The sequence below is a fragment of the Platalea leucorodia genome, assembly GCF_965183815.1.
Source record: "Platalea leucorodia genome assembly, chromosome: 5".
NCBI classification, from domain to species: domain Eukaryota; kingdom Metazoa; phylum Chordata; class Aves; order Pelecaniformes; family Threskiornithidae; genus Platalea; species Platalea leucorodia.
The window spans coordinates 15,518,277-15,536,680 of NC_138827.1; the positions used below are offsets into that span (position 1 = coordinate 15,518,277).

Sequence of the window (18,404 nt, forward strand, 5' to 3'; positions counted from 1 at the left end):
GATTAATGATTATTCTGTGGGACCGCAGCAATTTGCAAACTCTTTAGAAGGATAAAGGAATAATTTTTTTTCCTGAAAATGCTTATTTCCCAGGTTTTTTTTTCTGAAGATGCTTTCATTCATCTTACCAGTTTTAGTGTGAGAAATCCAAACTACTTTTCTCTTCCAAAAGGTGTTTTGTGTTCATATTGCTTTAATAACAGTTTTTCTAGGCTGACTTGCATGTCTGTAGAGTTCAGAATATCCATCTGTCTAAATCTTAAATCTTCTAAAGGGTAAATTGCAGTTCTGATCACCTCTGTCTTATCTCCATAACTTTAGATTTGTGAATTTGCATAAAAGTTTTCTAGTGAATGAAAGACCTCTTATTTTGCTCTAGTAAAATGAATTATTAATTTGTTTTGTACTGAGATATGAGGAAGTAGTAAGCTACACCTTACTAGATATCAAAGTATGTTCTGTGTAAGCATACTGAGAATTTGTTTTCATTCTCTGGCTGTTCCTAGGCGGTAGTGTGCTAGTTAGCTTAGAGTATTCCTGTACGTATACAGCTAGGTGAACAGAAATATGTCCTCAGATGCTCATGTCTTAATGTCGTAAGTGGAACTAGACAACCAAAATTTCTAGTTTGTTCATTATAGTTCCATTTTATGCTTCATGCTAGTGAAAGCACTGTTGTTTGAGACCCTGTGAATGTTCTGTCTTATTTTCTCCAAAAGACTTGCTGGGTAATTTTAGAAGATGCACTTCTTCTGTGATGAAGATTATTTAGTGTGTATGAGTTAATGGTCTTTTCTGTGTCAGCACATTTTTCTGGCATGTTTTTTAAGGGGGAATGTGCTTGGGAATGGTTTGTGGTACTTTGGGCAAATCGGTCTTCAGAAGGAGAATCAGCAAATGTTCTGTATAGCTCTTGTAAAACCAAAAAGGAAGTTTATTTTATTGTTCTGTAATGGTTTTTCTTGTAGGCTCTGTGAGGGGACTAGAACTTGTCTTGAGCTCCTACTAAGCAAAAAGAAAGTTTTATTCTTATGGCAAGAAGACAGTTTGGCTTGTATGCCTTATTTGTTTGTTATACGTATCATCATTGAAATCCACAATTGTCAGAAAAGTTGTAAGCAATGGGGTTAATTTCTGTACTAGCAGTTGGCTTGCTTTGCCACAGTAAATGTAAAAATGTCATGTATAATAACTCTTAAAGTCTTGACAGAATGGTGCATAACTCATAGGAAGCTTTTAAAAGCAGAAATGTTTTCTACCAGACTAATGCTTTCTCGTTAGGCTCAACAATGGATCTACCCTGTTTAGTGCGGCATTGTTTTTTCGTTGTTTTTTTTTTTCTTTAATAAAACAAATAGCCACTAATAGATGCACTTTGTCACTCTGTTGCTGCTCATTTTCTACTAGGCTCCTTTTTTGCTGAAAGTATTTGTCTCATAAATAAGTCATGCCACAGAGAATCTGTGCTGTAGCATCATCCCATCTATCTTTCCTACTAGCAAAATTGCTTTGACTTTGATGTGGACTAATTAAGTTCACATATTTTTATGGACATCTTAGAGTAGTTAAAGAAAAGATAGCTGAAATATCTGTGCTTTTCTAAATGAGGCTGTAGAACTTGTTAGGGCTTTGATCCTATGTATACTGAAGTTTCTTTTTTCTTTTCTTTCTGAAAGGATGCTACCTAGAGTATTTCCATCAAAGCAGTATGGCAGACTTCCCAAGAGCATACCTGTTTTCATATGAAGAATCCAGTTTCTTAGTTTTATGCAGGGCAAAATACAATCTCTGCAGCATGGGCCGGGTTGAATTAAGACTCTGCACAGCATCAGGCAGGTTTGTCTGTTTAGCTTGCTCCTTGAATTGCTTCCCAAGTCACGTGCTCACAGATTAGATCAATACACTACCTAAGAGGACGTTTAAAAACATTTCCATGATTTGCTGACATGGGAGAATGGTGAGGTAAAGTAATAGATTTTGTACTAGATCTTAGAATACACTGCTGCGGTATTGGCAAGCCCCTTGTTCTCATGTGAAATTCGCTACTGCAGTGGTGCATTGCAGGAAATAGATAAAAATCAACACACAGAACATATCCGTGCATCATATATATTCAGGGAGAGAGACATGCATTTGAACCTTAAGCAGCTTACGTGTTCTAACAAGGCAAATAGGCTTTCCACTTTTAAAAGAATCTTACTATAGAAGGACATGCGATTTAATTTGATCCATTATTTAAATGGTTTAAGAACACAATAGGCTCTTAAATGCATCTTTTATAGAGTACTTGAGAAATCATTTAGATTTGTAAATGCTAGTGGTGGAGATGAGCACCTACCAAAGGAGAAGCAAATAAGCAATTTTAGCATAGTCATTTGAATTCGGAGAATTGCTTTGTTCTTGTTGAAATACAGCTTCTTACTACTGTGACTATATATGGGAAAACCAAAATTACATCTTTAGAGCATCCTCCTATTTTCTCCTCCAGCTTGTGCTGCCTGTCTTTTGAATTGTGCAACTTTTTTTTTTTCTTCCCAAGTTTCGTTTCAGCCTTGTACCTGCTGTGGAATTTTGTGTGAAACAAAAATTGGAAAAAGTTGTGGGTTTTGTTTTGTTTTTTTAAGCCTGATTTAATGTCCAGCTTTTGGCATAATATATCCTCCATAGTGAGGAGGGCAGGAAAAAAATCTGTATGTAGAGGTTAAATGATAACTAGTCAGACCTCTGTTGCACCCCCAAATACAATTCTTAATTTCATCAAAGTTCTCTAGTTTTAGATTGACTTACACCGCTCCAAGCTTAAGATAGCACAGATTGTCAATAGAAGTAACTCTCCAGCTGCACAATCTAATTGTTTTAGAGCAGGAAGGCGGGATTACTGCACAAACAGCAGCGGTTGCTCTAAATGTGTGTCACTGCCCCTCATTTGGGGATGGTTCCACTGACAATTGAGCCAGTGGAACAGATAATGTGAGTGTTCCTCATCAGCATGAAGTCACCTGTATTAGTTTAGAAAAATACATGTTAGGTGCAAATTGTACAAGATGAAGCAGAACAGTTTAAACCAGTTCCTTCCAGTGGGAAGGGGACAAATAAGATGAGTTCACTGATGTTTTCCATCCTGCCATTTAGTGCAGAGCCTCACTGGATCTTTGATCTTACTGAATGAAAGACCACATTGAAAGCAAGTCATTATTCTTGTTCTGAATCCTTGGGAAAAAATTACTTACTTGAAGTAGCTCACTTAAGAATGGAAAAGGTCGCTCTAGGATAGGGTGATCCTAGTGTATAATGGCATGTAATGCTAGCAACCACCAGATCGAGTTTAGTAGATGAGAACTATAAGTATCTGTCCTCAAGAGGTCTGGTTCTTTCTGGAAGAAGGGCTCTAGAAAGGCTTTTCTGAGTCCTATAGATCAATTTTTGTATGTATTAATCCAGTATTTATGGATAAGGAAGGGGGGAAAAGGAGGTTATCTTCTCTGAAATAACTTTCAATGATTTTTCTTTTTCCTTCTTTTCTCTCTCCCTTAACTGGTCTCAGATGTAGTATGTTTGGGCAGAGTGGACTATGGTCTTTAACACTACTCTCTAATGCACTCAAGAATTCAGAAAAGCATGTGGAGCCATAAAAAACCTACTGTATTATCTGACACTTAGTATCTATAGAAGCATTTCTAAAGCTTTTTATGTGGAACCTGTTTGCCGTCTGTCTTTTTTTTTTTTTTTTTTTTTCCCCAATGGACTCAAAGCTATTTGAAACTTGCTTCTTTCAGTTCAGATCAGTGAGTCTCCTTATTTTATACTGCACCTTTTTCCAACTGCTGCTTAGTGAAGAATTACCCATATTTTCCTTAACAGTGATAGGGAATGAACCCCTGCCAATTTAGGGCTGGAACAGTACTGCCATGCAAATGAGTTACTCATGTAACTGTTCACTCTGCTCTAGAACTGCTCCATAATATCCATTCCCATTTTGTGGTACAGTTTGGAGAAGGAAAGTGAATGCTCTGGCTATTGATTCCTAAGTTAGTGGACGTTGGGATGTTACCTGCTCTGTGAAAGTTTCTGGGATAACTTAATCCAGGTTTTTCATCCTTCAGCAGAACGGATAGTGGTATTTCAGATGTTTGTGGTTCATTCAGGCTTATTCTGAATGTTGTTGCTTCCAGCTGATGTGTCTAGAAGATGCTTTTATAGATGGCCTCTTTTCTCACTTGTTATGAAGCAGCCCCTCTGTATTGCTTATGCCTTGTGAACTTGAAGGGTTTACCTGCATGGTCCTCATGTCTTGTCTTGGGATCAGTGTTCTTTCCTTGTTACTAACAATTCACTTTTGTACAGAGCATTTTTTTATGGTGTTCAGCTAACTCTTGAAAGCATGGTACCTGTCTTGTCATCTTCCCACCTGTCAAGCAGAGAATAAAAACAATAGTTTACTGTGTCCAAAGGCACAAGACAAAATACTGTCAGGTTTCCACAGTCATTTTGGTGGCTAGTTTTACACTTGAGAAGACCTGTTCAGGAATTGGAAACAACCTAATTTGGTCTCTTTTCCTTCCCCCCCCTTTTTCTCTTCTTGCTCTTCATCTCTCACGCTTGCTCCTTCTCTCGCCTCAGTTCTACCATTATGATTTCTCTGGATGCAGATCCTGGTCCAATCAAAATATTTGGCCAACTGTGCTTTGGTTCCTGATGGGTTAGCCACACTGCTGTTGTGGCAAGCCGTCAATCCTGCAGAAGGTCAGGCTGCTTTATTAGTTAGGGTAAACTCCCATTCTCCCTAGCCTCTGGAGAATTTGTCAGCCTGGCATCAGAGCGCCACAGAACACTTAGCAGAGGCTTCTCATTGCCAGATGAAGAAATTGAGATAATTTGTCAAAACCAAACAATACAACTGAAAAAGGAATAGGATTGGTGTGCTTTTAAAACTTTTAGATGAAAAAGTATTAATTAAGCAGATCATTCAAAATATTCTGATATTGGCCTCAAAAACTGCAAGTCTCGTTTTCTGTGTGTGGTTGCTAGTGTATCTTCTGGGGGGGGACCCTGGAAAAAATAAAGGCGGGGGAAAAATTGCCTTCAGAATTTGAATTGCAGAAAATATTTAATCATTCTTTCTCTAGCACTAGGTACTGTGCAACTATATATATATATTTTTTTTTCCAAAATCAGGGTTAAATTAAGATAAAATGATTCTGAGGTTTGAACAGGTGAGTTTAATATTCATGTTAGTTTGCCTTACCAAAAGACAGGTAGTTTATGCCCTTGCTGGGATGCAGCATCTTGAATAAGGTGTAATGGAAAACTTTTATCAGTTCGGAAGAAAAAAAAAGTTTCCTCAAGTTGCTTTCTAGCATCTTTTGTAGCATGTTCAGTACTTTCATTTTTCCCTCTTTCACAGTTTTTTTTCATTTACAGCCAGAAATAGGATTTGTTGGAATTAGTCGTGGGTTAATCTAATACACAGAAGGACAGCAGGCTGCTCAGATGGTCATAATGGTATATTTTTATTTACTCTGTTTGAGAACTGTGGTGTTATTTAACAACTTAGCTGTTTCATCTTTAATTATAAATTGTGATATTGTTGTCTTCAAACTTGCACTCAGATGGTCAGAGCCAAACGTCCTGTTCACAGACTAGGAAAGCTGTGTAGACATCTTCTCTCTGCTGCACCCAATGGCAGTATGGGAGCCAGTAAATACACCGCTGTGCCTTAGATTTAATATTTACTGTTGAACAGAGCTGAAATACTTAACTGTCTTTTTCTGCTGCTGTCTAAACAAACATTTAGAATAACCCAGTTTAAGAAGTTACCTGTACTTGGCTTTTTTTTTTTTAAGGTGACTTTCTGAACACTTACCAAGCCACAAAATTCTGTAACTAGCAAGTGAGTGAACAATACTTAAGTTGATTTTTTTTTTTTTTTAAAGCTGATGTGTCAGAAATGTGTGCTGACTCAGAGTAACTCTGAATCATCCTATCAGCATGTGGAGGAGTGATTTGTATGCCATAGCACAGAGAACTGTAGAATCAATTCCCTCTTTTTGTTTCTTGAAACCTAAGAAAGTGGCTTTGAAGTTTTAAGTATTTACATTTATGAAATATTCCAGCCACTATACTAATGAATGATGGGTCTGTGGCATGCCTGCCTTAGGAAAGCAGTACTGTGAATCTTGAAGTAAATGTAGACTAAGAAGTGATAGAAATGTCCTAAGGCAGATTTGACCTAAATTTGTTACTCTTGAGGTGCAAAGGGTACTTGAGTAATAAATCTTGTCAGCTGTGGCTTAATACTGGCTTTCTCCTCCGACAAGCCAGAAGAAAGGCTGCTGTTGGAATAACTGTAGGGTCTCCATCTTCAGCAAAGAAAGCAGCAGTGGTCATTTACATGACCTTTTGTGATTATCTGTCCTTTCTTCTTTCAAAAAATAAGCTAAGGGAAACATGCTGTTCGTCACTCAACATGCACTGCTGTGTCTACATTACATTTAGACAAGAACTGGTTGCAACACGGATGCATAAGAATAAAAATTAAAGTCTGTGCCTAAGCTATGATCTAGACATGGCAAGGTGAATAGGAAAGGCAAAAATTGACAAAGAGGATTAACTGTACTTAAAATGTGCGTATTAAGACCAGGAGCTGTGAATATGTGAGGAAATTATTAAATTTCCTTTAAATGTCTTGATCTGTGGCCCAGTGAGGGCAGTTGCACTTTGTATCTGAAAAGTTTCAGTCGAAAAATCTGACTTTTCTTGTTTGGCTTTGGTGGTTTTTTGTTTTTGTTTTTGTTTTTTTTCCCCTTTCCCATATTCTGCTGTTAAACTAATGAACACTGCAGACTTTAAATCTATCTCTTCACTTTTGTTCATGTGTCTATAAGGGATTAAGAATTCAAGAAAGCAGAGTTTTATTGCGGAAGCTGTGACAGATTCCTAAGGCTCTGGGCGGCTGGACCCTCATTTGTTGCTTTCTCTTACTTGCTGTTCCCACCAACGTGTGGAAGCATCACTGGGAAAAGGGGATGGGACTTGAAAGGATGTATTTGTTTATCTCATAGTATCTAGTTTTAACTTAAAGCAAGTTTAAACATAGAAACATGAAATCATAATGAGAGAGAAAGTATTGAGAATTACAGGTACTCTGCTTCTAGGCATCTCATAGCATTGCTAAATTTTGCCTCTCTACTTTAGGGCTAGCAGCTTCTCCTGCCTAAATAACTGCTGTGGTGGTTGTACCAAGGTTAACTTTGAAATAGGTTTCTCAATTTCTCACAGAATTCAACAACCACAAGTGGGACTTCTCAGTGTCTCCTTGTGCCTAGAGTTCCCCTTCTTTCAAGTCTGCTTAAGTACTACCTTGTAAGGAATAGTTTGTCTGAGCTGAATTAACACTTGTGGAGCACAAATGCTTCTCCTTGGGAACAAAGCAGATTATGGTGACAAACTTAGGCATGGAGGGAGAATTTCCCACATACACCTGTATTCTGTAGGTAGGCATATTTAGAGGTGCACAACAAATACCTTAATCGATGTAAACTGAGATTAAAGTTCTTTCTGAAGAATTAGACTTTGGTTTTGAGCTGGAAAGTGAAGTGTACCCCTCCAAAGACTTTCAGTAATGATGATAAAGTATTAGAAAATTAAATACTTTGTCTTCTTCCTTCTGATGTGTCTAAATAGTTATGTCTGTTTTACACAAAAACTTACTTTAAAAGGTGGGGAAATTGAAGTAGATTTGTATTGGGAAGTTTTTACTTTCCTATTGCTAAGGATTTGCACATGATCAAACACTTGCAGGGGTCAATAGCTAGTGTATTTGCTATAAGAGTACCTTAAGAATCTGCTTTTTTGAGTTACTTGTGAACACGTACAGTGTGGCAACACCTTCCTTATGATCTTTTAACCTCCCAAGCCTCCCACTGTCTTGTTAGTGTTACCTAGTTCATCTTTTCCTGTGAACCTTTGTGGTGAATATGGTTTGCAGAGTGTGAAAGGTAGGAGGTCTTTGGCTTATAAGCTTGTAACTGAAAACAGCTCTGTTCTGAAAGTGCTTTGATATATTTAGTGTGAGCATAAGAGGCAAGACTCCTTCAGTACCCTAATGGAAAACTTCTCTAAAAAGATGTTTTCCTCTCATGTACAATTAAATAAAAAATGAGCTTCTAAAGCTACTGCTGAAATAGCTGGAAATACGGAAGGATGGTTTGCAGTAGCTAAGGTCTATTGTATGCCTCTTGCTTTTTCTGCACAGTTTGCTTTGCAGGGATAGTATATTGCCACTTGAAACTGCCATTCATTGATTTGAGGAGCCAGTATTACATGAAGTTGAAACGTGTTTGTAGGTTTTTGGAATAACTGATGCTACGTGCCCAGTGTAACCTTCTTGCTTTAGGTGGAGCCTGAGCTGGTCCAGGAAAGGAGAGGAGGAATGGGAACTGTTGGAGAGTGAACTGCCAGCTGGATGCATTAATTTTCTCCACCACTGTTTTGATGGTAGGATAATAAACTAATAATAGGCTATTCCGACAATTTGGAAAGACTTGAAGTGTCAACAGTCTAGTTTATTTGACCTCCTGATGCCTGCTGCTTTCTTTTTAACTCACTTCATATCCTAGCTATTAACAATAATCAAGAGCAGGTAGCCTTTTCGAGATGAGACTCCATTGACCTGTGTTACAGGTCCCTTTTGTGTATTGTGCGCTAGACTTCACACCCTCGCTTGCCTGGCTGTTTAAACCTCCTTTCAGGAAGGTACAGAACCATTGCTGGGGGTCTGGGCGTGTGAGTTACCACTGTCCTAGTAGCAATGCAGGAGGTTAGTAGAGGAAAAAACACTGAAGAGGGAGTTGGGGTATCTAATGTTGCTCATTCCTGCAGCTTTGTCAGAAATGTTGTCAGTTACTGTCTATGTGTGCATACACCGTTTATATTGTACAGGACCGTTCTTTCCAGTTTTCTATCATTTAAAAAACTGATTGTAATCTTCCAGAAAGAAAACACTCAGGGCCTCTTTTGGTGTCTCTGTGCCGTTTGTTAGAATATCAAAGCAAAATGAAAGGGGATAGACAGAGGTTCAGTATGGACTGAAGAAAGAGTGGCTGAGGACGTAAGATGAGGAACTGAGCGTGTGGGGAGAGAGAACAGGGTTAAAGATGGAGAGTGGAGTACTTGAGGGTGAGGAGAGTAAAGGAGAGAAGCAAGCAGGGAACAGAACAAAATGATGAGAGGAGCAGAACAATAATGGGAGAGGGTATGGAGGAAGGGGAAGACTACATTTATGTCTTAGGGTAAGGAAGGGGTGCTCTTGTATCTAGGAGGACATACCAGAGAAAAGGAGAAGCGACAGGTTGATTCTGCAGCCGAAATGCTGCTTGACTTCCCTAAAGCGTCTAGACCATAAGCAAGACCTAACTTGTTTTTTAAAAAAGTTGAGTCGTGTTTTAAAGCAAGCTTGTGACTTCATGGATCCGACTGATTTTGATTACTCATTTGCAGTATTCTGTTTCGTCTTAGACTGTAGCCTCAAGAGATGTGAGCAGGGGTGGGAGTATTACGAAACAAAGTAATTTGATTATTTGGGGTGGGGTGGGAGGGTGGCAGCTTTGTTTTAACTTAGCAAATTGTTTAAAAGCACAGACAGATGAAAAGGAAACAGCTAATCTGTTTAAGAATAGCCACTATGTTTTTTTTATATTGATTTCTTTCTTCACTCTGTTGTCTTTTAACTTTGTTTTCTTACAATTTTAGAAAAAACATCTTGAGCTATGCTGAACAAATAGAGGATATGGATAAATAGCTTCCTTTAAGTGATTTAACTTCTCTTTTAATTTACATTCTTCAATTTATCTTAATTTTCATTGAAATAAAAACTCTCAGGGTATGAATTTTCTGCCTTTTAGCCTAAAATGATTGGGTTTTACATGCTTGTTATGTCATCTGTTTACAATACATTTAATGCTAAAAGATTTATTTTTAGCTAGCTAAGTAAAATAGCTAGTTGCTAGAGTTGTTGTCATAGCAGCAATCTTAACAGATAGGCTGATCCTATTTAGCTTTTGCAGCCAAAGAGCGACCGTTAGGCAACAGTTTGACAGTTCTGCAGTATTTTTCTAAAGATGGAAATTGTGCTGGTGGTGGTGAATTTTTTTGGTCCTACTTTAAAATATTTCTTTCTGTAGGTGTGTGGAGTTTGATTCAACCAATATGTTTTCATCTAACAGAACTCAAGAGAACTTTGAATACACAACATGTGAGATTCAGGATTTAAGTCTTAATTTGTAGAAGCTTGAAAATAAATTACATGGTGTGGCATATTGCAAGCTGCTTTGTTGATTATTTTTTTAACAGCCATAAGTATTCTGAAAGAAAAATGCCAGACTAGACAACAGGATTGTGCATCATTTATTCAGCACTAATTTTAAGTTGTGGCAGACTGGGCAAATATTACTGAAGAACTTTGAGGGTTATTTTTGATGAAATGCACTGCCTGGGTTAGATGATAGCTTAGCATTTTAGTAATTCCAATTCTTATTTTTTTTAATGTGAAGGAAAAAAGGTGCTTCTATATTGACAAGCAAAGGAATTGTATTTTCAGATTGGTCTGTAAAATAAGGCATACCTCTGTAACTGATCTCTGTAGCTCTGAGCTGTTAAAGAAGGTCAGTTACTCTTAAACATATGTCTGAATGCAGTCGCTGTTGTCTGAGATGAAAAGTGAATTTACTGTGAGGAGTTTCTCCTGCCTGTATCTTCCAGTCAGATGGTATTGGACCTGAATTGTTTTTGGTGGTGTTGAGCAAAAGACTTATCCCTCAAACTCTGTTAGAAAGTCTCTTACTAGACAGAGTAATTTTTCGACAGATTTGTTGAAGTACCTGAGTTTAATGCCAAGAGAAGGTTTTGGGCATTGTTGGCTTAGAGTGCTTCAAGTATGATTGAGAGTCAAAAAGTCTACTTAACTTTCTAATTGCTTTTTTTTTTCTCCAGGCCTTCTTGTTAAAATGTATTGCTATCATAGGAATGCAAGCCATCGTGTCAGGCTTACATGCTTATTAATTTCCAATGAATCATGGTAACTTTCATCACATTCCTCCCCATTCTGGGTCACTCTGGGGAACAGTCAGCACATCACCTTCCAAACTTGATTCAAAGGCAGTCTGAGAGTGGCAAAAGTGACTTTTGTAACTCTTTGACTGGTATAGATTTGATGTTGCACCACTATTTCATGGGCTGGTATAAAGAAATCTAATGAATGAATCTGGCAGAATCTCCCAGTGAAGAAATGAAATGCCATATACCCACAAACATTTTAATATTTGAGTTATATTACAGCTTTTGAGTGGATTGAGGAGCTCAGTGCTGTGAAAGAGCAGAGTTCTTGCTGTGGTCCCACCACCCAAAACTCCTGCCTCTCTACCACTTTTCCCTCCCTGCTGGGCATCTGCTCTCCCAGAGCTCTGATGTTCATCTGAGTCTACTCCATCTCCCCATAGACTTACTAACCTGACAAAAGATTAGTTTTAGATTAGCTTCAACTTCCAGGTTAGCAAGCTGAACCAGTTTAGCAGAGGGGCTGTTGAGCAGCAAAGCCCATTGCTTCAAGGTAGGGACTGTCGGTTGGGGGCGATTCTGAAGAACTGAGCAAGAAGAGATGTGTCGAGACCTCGCTCCCCTCGTAATCAGCATCCGTGCCGCTGTAATGTTAAGCGTGTGCTGTGCTAGCCGTAATGCCCAAAGGTTTCGCACCAGCGATGAATGTTTGCATGGCTCATAGTGAGCTGGATTGAGGAACTGATACAGATTAATCTGGGGGGGAGTGGCAGGTTCATTTCAAACACATCTATTTCCCAGCTTGAGCCCATGGCTGTGATGGCTGTGTAGGTCTTTCTGCTGATACCTGGTTGGTATTGGAATAGAGATGCACAGGTGGAGTTGAGGGAGTGGTAGGACTGTGTATTCTGGCAGCAGTACCTGCTTACCCTGGCTTGAAATGTTCATTAAATTACAGGCTGAGAGTTGTAAATGGGTTGCCTATCGTCTGCTCTTAGATGACACCTGTTCTCTATGACGTGGAAATGTATTGGATGAATGGAAGAGTTTTCTCCATTAATATGTCTAATTGGTGTTTTTGTCACATGAGGGCAGAACTGTTCCCCTGATGGTCTGCGACACCAAGTTGCAGGCACTGAGTAAAAGAGAAACCTAGCAGTTACATCTGTGTCCATTTAGCTGGACTTGTAGATATGGTTCTGTCACTCATTCTGTGTCTGTTTCTCTATTTCAGGCAAAGTCGTGCATTTGTCATATGTGTGGTGCCCACCTGAACAGACTCCACTCTTGCCTCTACTGTGTCTTCTTTGGCTGTTTTACAAAGAAACATATTCACGAGCACGCAAAGACAAAGCGACACAATTTAGGTAAGCTGTCATCCCTTTATACTCACTGGTGCTTTTTAACTTGCTCTATTATCCCTGTCAATTCCAGGCCACTAAAGTGAGATTTTCTTGTAGCTACCTCATTAGTCAGGGAGATCAATTTTATTTGTGTTTTGGGTTAGTTTAGTGGCATTATTTTAAACTTGGTGCTTAAGCTTCCACTGCATCACAGATAAGTGTTTTTTTTCACAACTTAAAATTTGAATTATTATGGTTTAGTATCTTAGTATTTATGAATTAATGTTATATGTAGGGGAAAATAATAAAAATGTGTGTAGCCAGATTTTTTTTTTTCAAAGTGTGAAAAATGGTGGGTTTAGTGCCTTGAACTAGAGCATTTATTTCAGTGAACTTTTTTTCAGGAGGTCATGTTCACTTTTTTGTTCTTGCTAAGGAAAAAAACATCATTCCTATCACAAAGTGGACTAATCAAGTGACAGTCAGAATTATTTAAACTTTTAAGGTTTTGGTGGTGGGTGCTTTTTGTTTTTTTTTTTTTTTTTTCCTGTCTTGGCTTCTTGTTTCCAGTGGGGTCAATAACCTAAATAATAAGAAAACAGTTTAACTGATATGGAATACCTTTCCCTCAACTGCCTCAAAAACGATGGTAAAATGCCTACAAATTCTATTCTGTCAGTTTTAGTGCTACATAATCTTCAACACCAAAAGCATTCAGTTTTGTTTTAAATTACTTATTACTTGTTGTTTACAACATTTTAGAGTTATAATGCAAAATCCTGATCATTTTATATGAAAATTCTGGTTGTGTCATAATGGATGTATACAATTTTGCTTGGTGTACAACACAATTTTTCTTCAAATGAAAATACATTCTTGGTGGAGTGATAAAAGAAACAGGAAAAAAGGCATTATTTCATGGAATAAATTTTTTCTTGACCAGTGTCGCCACCATTCTTATTTAATTTATCCTAAGTGCTTATGGAAATAAGTGTATTTTCCACGAAGACAAAGATGCTCCAGACGGCCAACAGTGCTGTGTACTCCAGTGCTTAAGAAACTGGTGTGTAAGTTTACTATTTATGGAAAAGATTATTTAAAACAGCAAATTGTTGTAGTTTCTTCCTCCATATGTGTCAAGAAAGAAAAAAATTTAGGCTGCATAGCAGTATAGCTTAAGTTTGTAAATGCCTTGAAAAATAGAATGTTGGAAAATAGTACTGAATATCCATAATATTTTTATGAAGTTGCTCGTCTTTGAGAGTGACATGATGATAATTCTTGATGTCAAGGTAGGCAGCAATATTCAGTATAAACTAAAGCACAAATAGCTGTACTTCAAATAAGTTCACAAGAGGAAAAAATGAAATGTACTAGTATGAGAAGACATCTGAAATTGTTAAGTCCTGATAAGGCCCCATCTGGAATCCTGTGTCCAGTTCTGGGCCACCCAGTAAGAGAGAGATTGGAGGTACTAGAGGGAGCCTAGCAAAGGGCCGCAAAGATAGTGGAGGTACTGGAACACCTCTTATGAGGAAAGGCTGAAAGCACTGTGACTGTTTAGCTTACAGGAGAGATGGCTCGGGGGATCTCATCAGTGTGTACAAATATCTGAAAGAATTGTTTAAAAAAGGTGGAGCCAGGCTCTTCTTGGTGGTGTCCAGTGACAGTACAAGAGGCAGTGAGCACAAAATGAAACACAGGAGGTTCTGTCTGATCATCAGGGAACATGTTTTTATTGTGAGGGTGACCGAGGACTGGAACAGATTGTCCCAAGAGGTTGTGGAGTGTCTGTCCTTGGAGATACTCAAAAGCCATGTGGACATGGTCCTGAGCAACCTGCTCTAGATGCTCCTGCTTGAGCAGGAGGGTTGGACAAGGTGACCCCCAGAGGTCCCTGCCAACCTCAACTGTTCTTTGAAAATTGGAGGGGGGGGAAGAAAAAAAAAAAAAAAAAAAACAAAACAAACAAACAAACAAACAAACAAAAACAAAAAAAAAAACCACCAACAAAAAAAAACCAAACCAACCCTGTATGACAATTTTTTACTGCTTTTTACAGGGTGTAATCTCAAAGAGCATTTGAAGTCAATTCATTAGGTGAAATTATTTGGGAATCTTTACCAATGCAAAAGTACAAGTTACTCTAGGTAAACTCTATCTAAAGATTTCTGGTAAAGTGTATACGTGTATAAAAAACATCTTGTGCCAATATAAGTTTATGGTGAAGTTTAGGGTTTAAAAAAATTACAGCGCTAAATTGAGACTGTAAACAGTATTTGCCTGTTTATCTGTGGATACTGTGTAAACACTGTAATATTTTTACCATTAAACTTACCATATTTACAGAGAACCTTTTAAGAGCTTTATAATTGCACATGTTGTGAGCTGCTGTTTTATCTTCATATTTGGGAAGCCTAAATCCTTCAAGTTAACTTTTGTGCAAGGTAGAATTTGCTGGTGTCTGCTGTAGTGAAATGTCTTCTGTTTTCTTAAAGGAAAAATTGGACAGAGGAGGGAGGTGCTTTGAGGATGCACTCTTGCTTTAAGACTGTTCTAGTTACTGTCATGGTACGAGACAATTAAGAGTGTGTCAGATAAGGTACTTCCCGAAAGGAATAGCCTTTAGATAAAAAGGGCGGGAGTTAATTATACAAGCCAAAATACAGAGTACAGTATTGTATCATCCCAAAACCTATTCTTTTGCAGTTAAATGTAATGTACTCAGTGCACAAATACATTTAATGTGAAGATTGTACAACTGACTGCTTGATTTCTAGTTTTGGAGATTCCTTTTTTCTTTTTTAATGTATATTTTGGTGTTTAATTTCCAGCTGCATGTGAAATGAGCTGTAAAAATATTTTTGTAGTTTTGCTAGTGCTTTTGGTTGCTTTTACTGCTGCAATTTTCGTTGGGGAAATAACATCTGATAGGCAAAAACGAGTTAAGTGCTTTGAAATTTCAAAACGAACAGGAATTATTTTAAAACACTTGGTGACTTTTTGCTGAGCCAACATCAGTCTCCATGGAGACTAGCAGGAACTGCACACTTAATCACAGTTCTAAGAAACATCATAGATTTCAGCTGTAACAGCTGTCTGAGCACTGGAAGCGATGTTTTTGCAGCTAACTGCTATATGTTTCAGGAGGTTTCAGGATCATAGTCCGGAGTGTTCTTAAAATACATCCCTTGTCATCTCTGCTTCCCTGAGCAGTATAAATTAGATATTCACGCTCTGATCTTACACTGATACCTGTGCCTATTCAGCGTATATTAATAATACTGTACTTATTTTAATATATTCCTTGAGTTGTGGATGTGGGTGATGGGTAGGTGAAGTAAGATCCAGCTATATGAGCTTCTTTTTTTAACCTCTGCATTGCACAGTCTCTGTTAGTTGATCCCCATGGTAGGCTGGTATTGCCACTGGGTTGGGCTTTAATGCAGTGTAAAATTTTTATACAGGGGGAAGAACCTTTAGAAGGAGGTAAATAAGACTGACCTTTCCAGGACCTTGAAGACTTGGGACTATTCAAACTAGCCTTTTGCTGTTCTGTTTCGGTGCTGTTTTCTTACTTTGTAGGCATCCCTCATCCCCCCCATGAAAATGGTATCAGTTATAAACATCCATGGGTATGTCCTAGGACTGCTCAGAGATGACCTGTGTCAAAATACATAGTATGCAAAGGAGTTGTCAGGAGCAGATAAAGCAGGGCTGTCTGTCCATACCCTCCTTGAGAATTGTAAGGTACTTAAAGTCACTGTAATAGACATCTGATTATAGATGCTACAGATCTGAAATCCAGCAGCCTGAGCAAAGTGATATCTTAGCCTGTGGACGTTGTTACTTCAGGAAATACTTTCTGCTGTTGCAATATTAGTAACATAGAATCCTTAATTTTTCCTTTCTTCCTTTTCTTCCAATTTCATAGAACATGTTTTGCTTCTTTGAAGTGGTTGTACTGGCTGAAGCTGTATCATAAATATCCAGCCTTCTACCTGGTGGTGGTCAACGGAGGTAGCTTAGAGAATAGGCAGCAGAATAGTTATTAAGCATTTTTTTCCCTTGTTGTACTCTCCCTTTTTCTACTACTCAGTTCTTCAAAAACTTTCTGAACAGGAGACTGCTTCTAGGTGCTTGCGTTCCAGTAGCTGCCAGCAGCCTGTCCAGTGTTAAAGCCTGGTTCCTTTCTGGTGCCCACAACATGCAAAGGCAGTGAGTTCCATGGTTTTTCTGAGCCATATGAAAAATGCATGTATCTTTCTGGTTTGCTTTATAATGGATCTTGTAACTTTGCTCTGTATTTCTTTTGTGAGGAATTGAGAAATGGTGAGTAAAAAGTCCTTATTGATCTCTTCTGGGATTCTTGATCTTTCTGATATTGTCCAATGTTTCCTTTTCCCAAGCTGTAGGATCCTGAACTATTTTTCTTATTGAAACTGTTGTATGATTCTCAATGTCCTCATCATACTTTTTTTTTTTTTTTTTTTAGTTCTGTTATGTCCATCTGTGGTGACAACTCTTTGGATTAATACAGTTTACTATACTAATGACTTGTATTCTTAGTTGATACTTCCATGACTTTTGTTTTGTGTTTCTTAATATGCTGTTCAACACTGAGCTGATGTTATTCAGAAGTGACTCCGAAACTTCTTTCCTGAGTGGTAGTTGTTACTCATCTACTACCTTACTGGTAGTGATTAGAGTTTTGGTCTCGGTGGTATTGCCTGTTTGCTAAGTATCTTGAAATCCTTTTGGAGGTTTTTTGCAGCTTCAGATTTGATTATTCTAAATGAATGCGTGCCATCAGCATACTTTGTCATCTTGCTATATAATCTTTCCAAATTGGGCTCCAGCACCTGGGGAATCTGCTGGTGGTTTCTGCCCTTGTAAAAACTGATGGTCTCTTCCTTCTCTTCTACAGTTGCTCAGTGAAGGAAAAGACATAGTAACTTAGTCCCAGAGTAGCAGGAACAGGAAGATGACTGAACAGTAGCTCTAAAAGAGAAGAGAGGTTGGTGCTGTAGAGAGAGTTCATCTTGAAACGGAAGCAGGGATTCTTTTATCAGTTTCCTGGTTGGGACTGAAAAATACTGGGCAGACACCAAATGAAGTTTTAATATTCTCTGAGTGAATATTTTCTGTTTCTATTACATAATGATGAAAACTTTTGGGGGGGGATATCATATGAGAAAACAAAATCGATGATTTTGAGTGGAGTATTCATGTAACCTTGCTTGGGAATTTTCCTCCACATGTGTGGTTTTTTTTTTTTTTTTTTTTAATATATACACACACGCACTTAACTGCAAGAAAAATCAGTGGTATGACGCTTAGGAAAGTCTGTTGCAGATAACCATTCTGAATGAGATAAGTTCAATTATGGTATCAAAGCTCCTTGTAGACCTATTTAAACTCTTTTGTAAGGAGCCAACTCCTGCATTTCCATGCTATGCTTCTATCTGTTAGAGATGCACTCTTAATGCATGAATAGTATCTCTGAAACAGCACATAATGCAGTTTTTGGATGAAGTCTTGGTCTGCTCTAAGGCCCTGTTCTGGACTTAAAGAATAAAGGTAGGTGAAATAGCAGGACTGAGGTTCAGTGATTAAAAGACTAAATGAGAAACAGTTGGAAGACCGAACTACCATTAAATTTCTAAGGAGACTGGCAAACAGTTGATTTCAGAATTAGTCCTGTTAGAGTACATTCATTATTTATTAGATCACAAACTGTTGAGGAACTGTTTTTTCTAAGTATATGCTGACGTAAGGTTCAGTCCAACAAATACATTTGTGGTGAGAGGGACTGGGTGGGTGAGCATAATAATAATGCTTATAGATTAAGTTGAGGATTTTTTGGTAGCATTCAAAAAGCTTCTACTTCCCCTAGAAAACAAATAACTAATTTTTTTCATCTGATTCAGAGGAAACATGACAAAAAGCTGGTTTCTGTACTTGAAGTTGGTCAAAGGAAAAAAATCTGGTTACTGCTGTTAATACATA

At 38.0% G+C, this 18,404-nt stretch overlaps 1 protein-coding gene across 5 annotated transcripts in view; it reads left to right on the top strand.

Moving 5' to 3' along the window:
* Positions 1 to 18,404, top strand: part of USP22 (ubiquitin specific peptidase 22) — a 111,250-nt gene that overhangs the window by 29,017 nt on the left and 63,829 nt on the right. For 4 of the 5 annotated variants that reach the window (XM_082311704.1, XM_082311708.1, XM_082311706.1 and 1 more), the window contains one exon: positions 12,287 to 12,419. In XM_082311704.1, the coding sequence (XP_082167830.1) occupies positions 12,287 to 12,419 (133 nt within the window). Of the gene's footprint in view, positions 1 to 8,395; positions 8,497 to 12,286; positions 12,420 to 18,404 lie in introns of all 5 variants that reach the window. The other variant, XM_082311705.1, reaches the window with a different exon arrangement.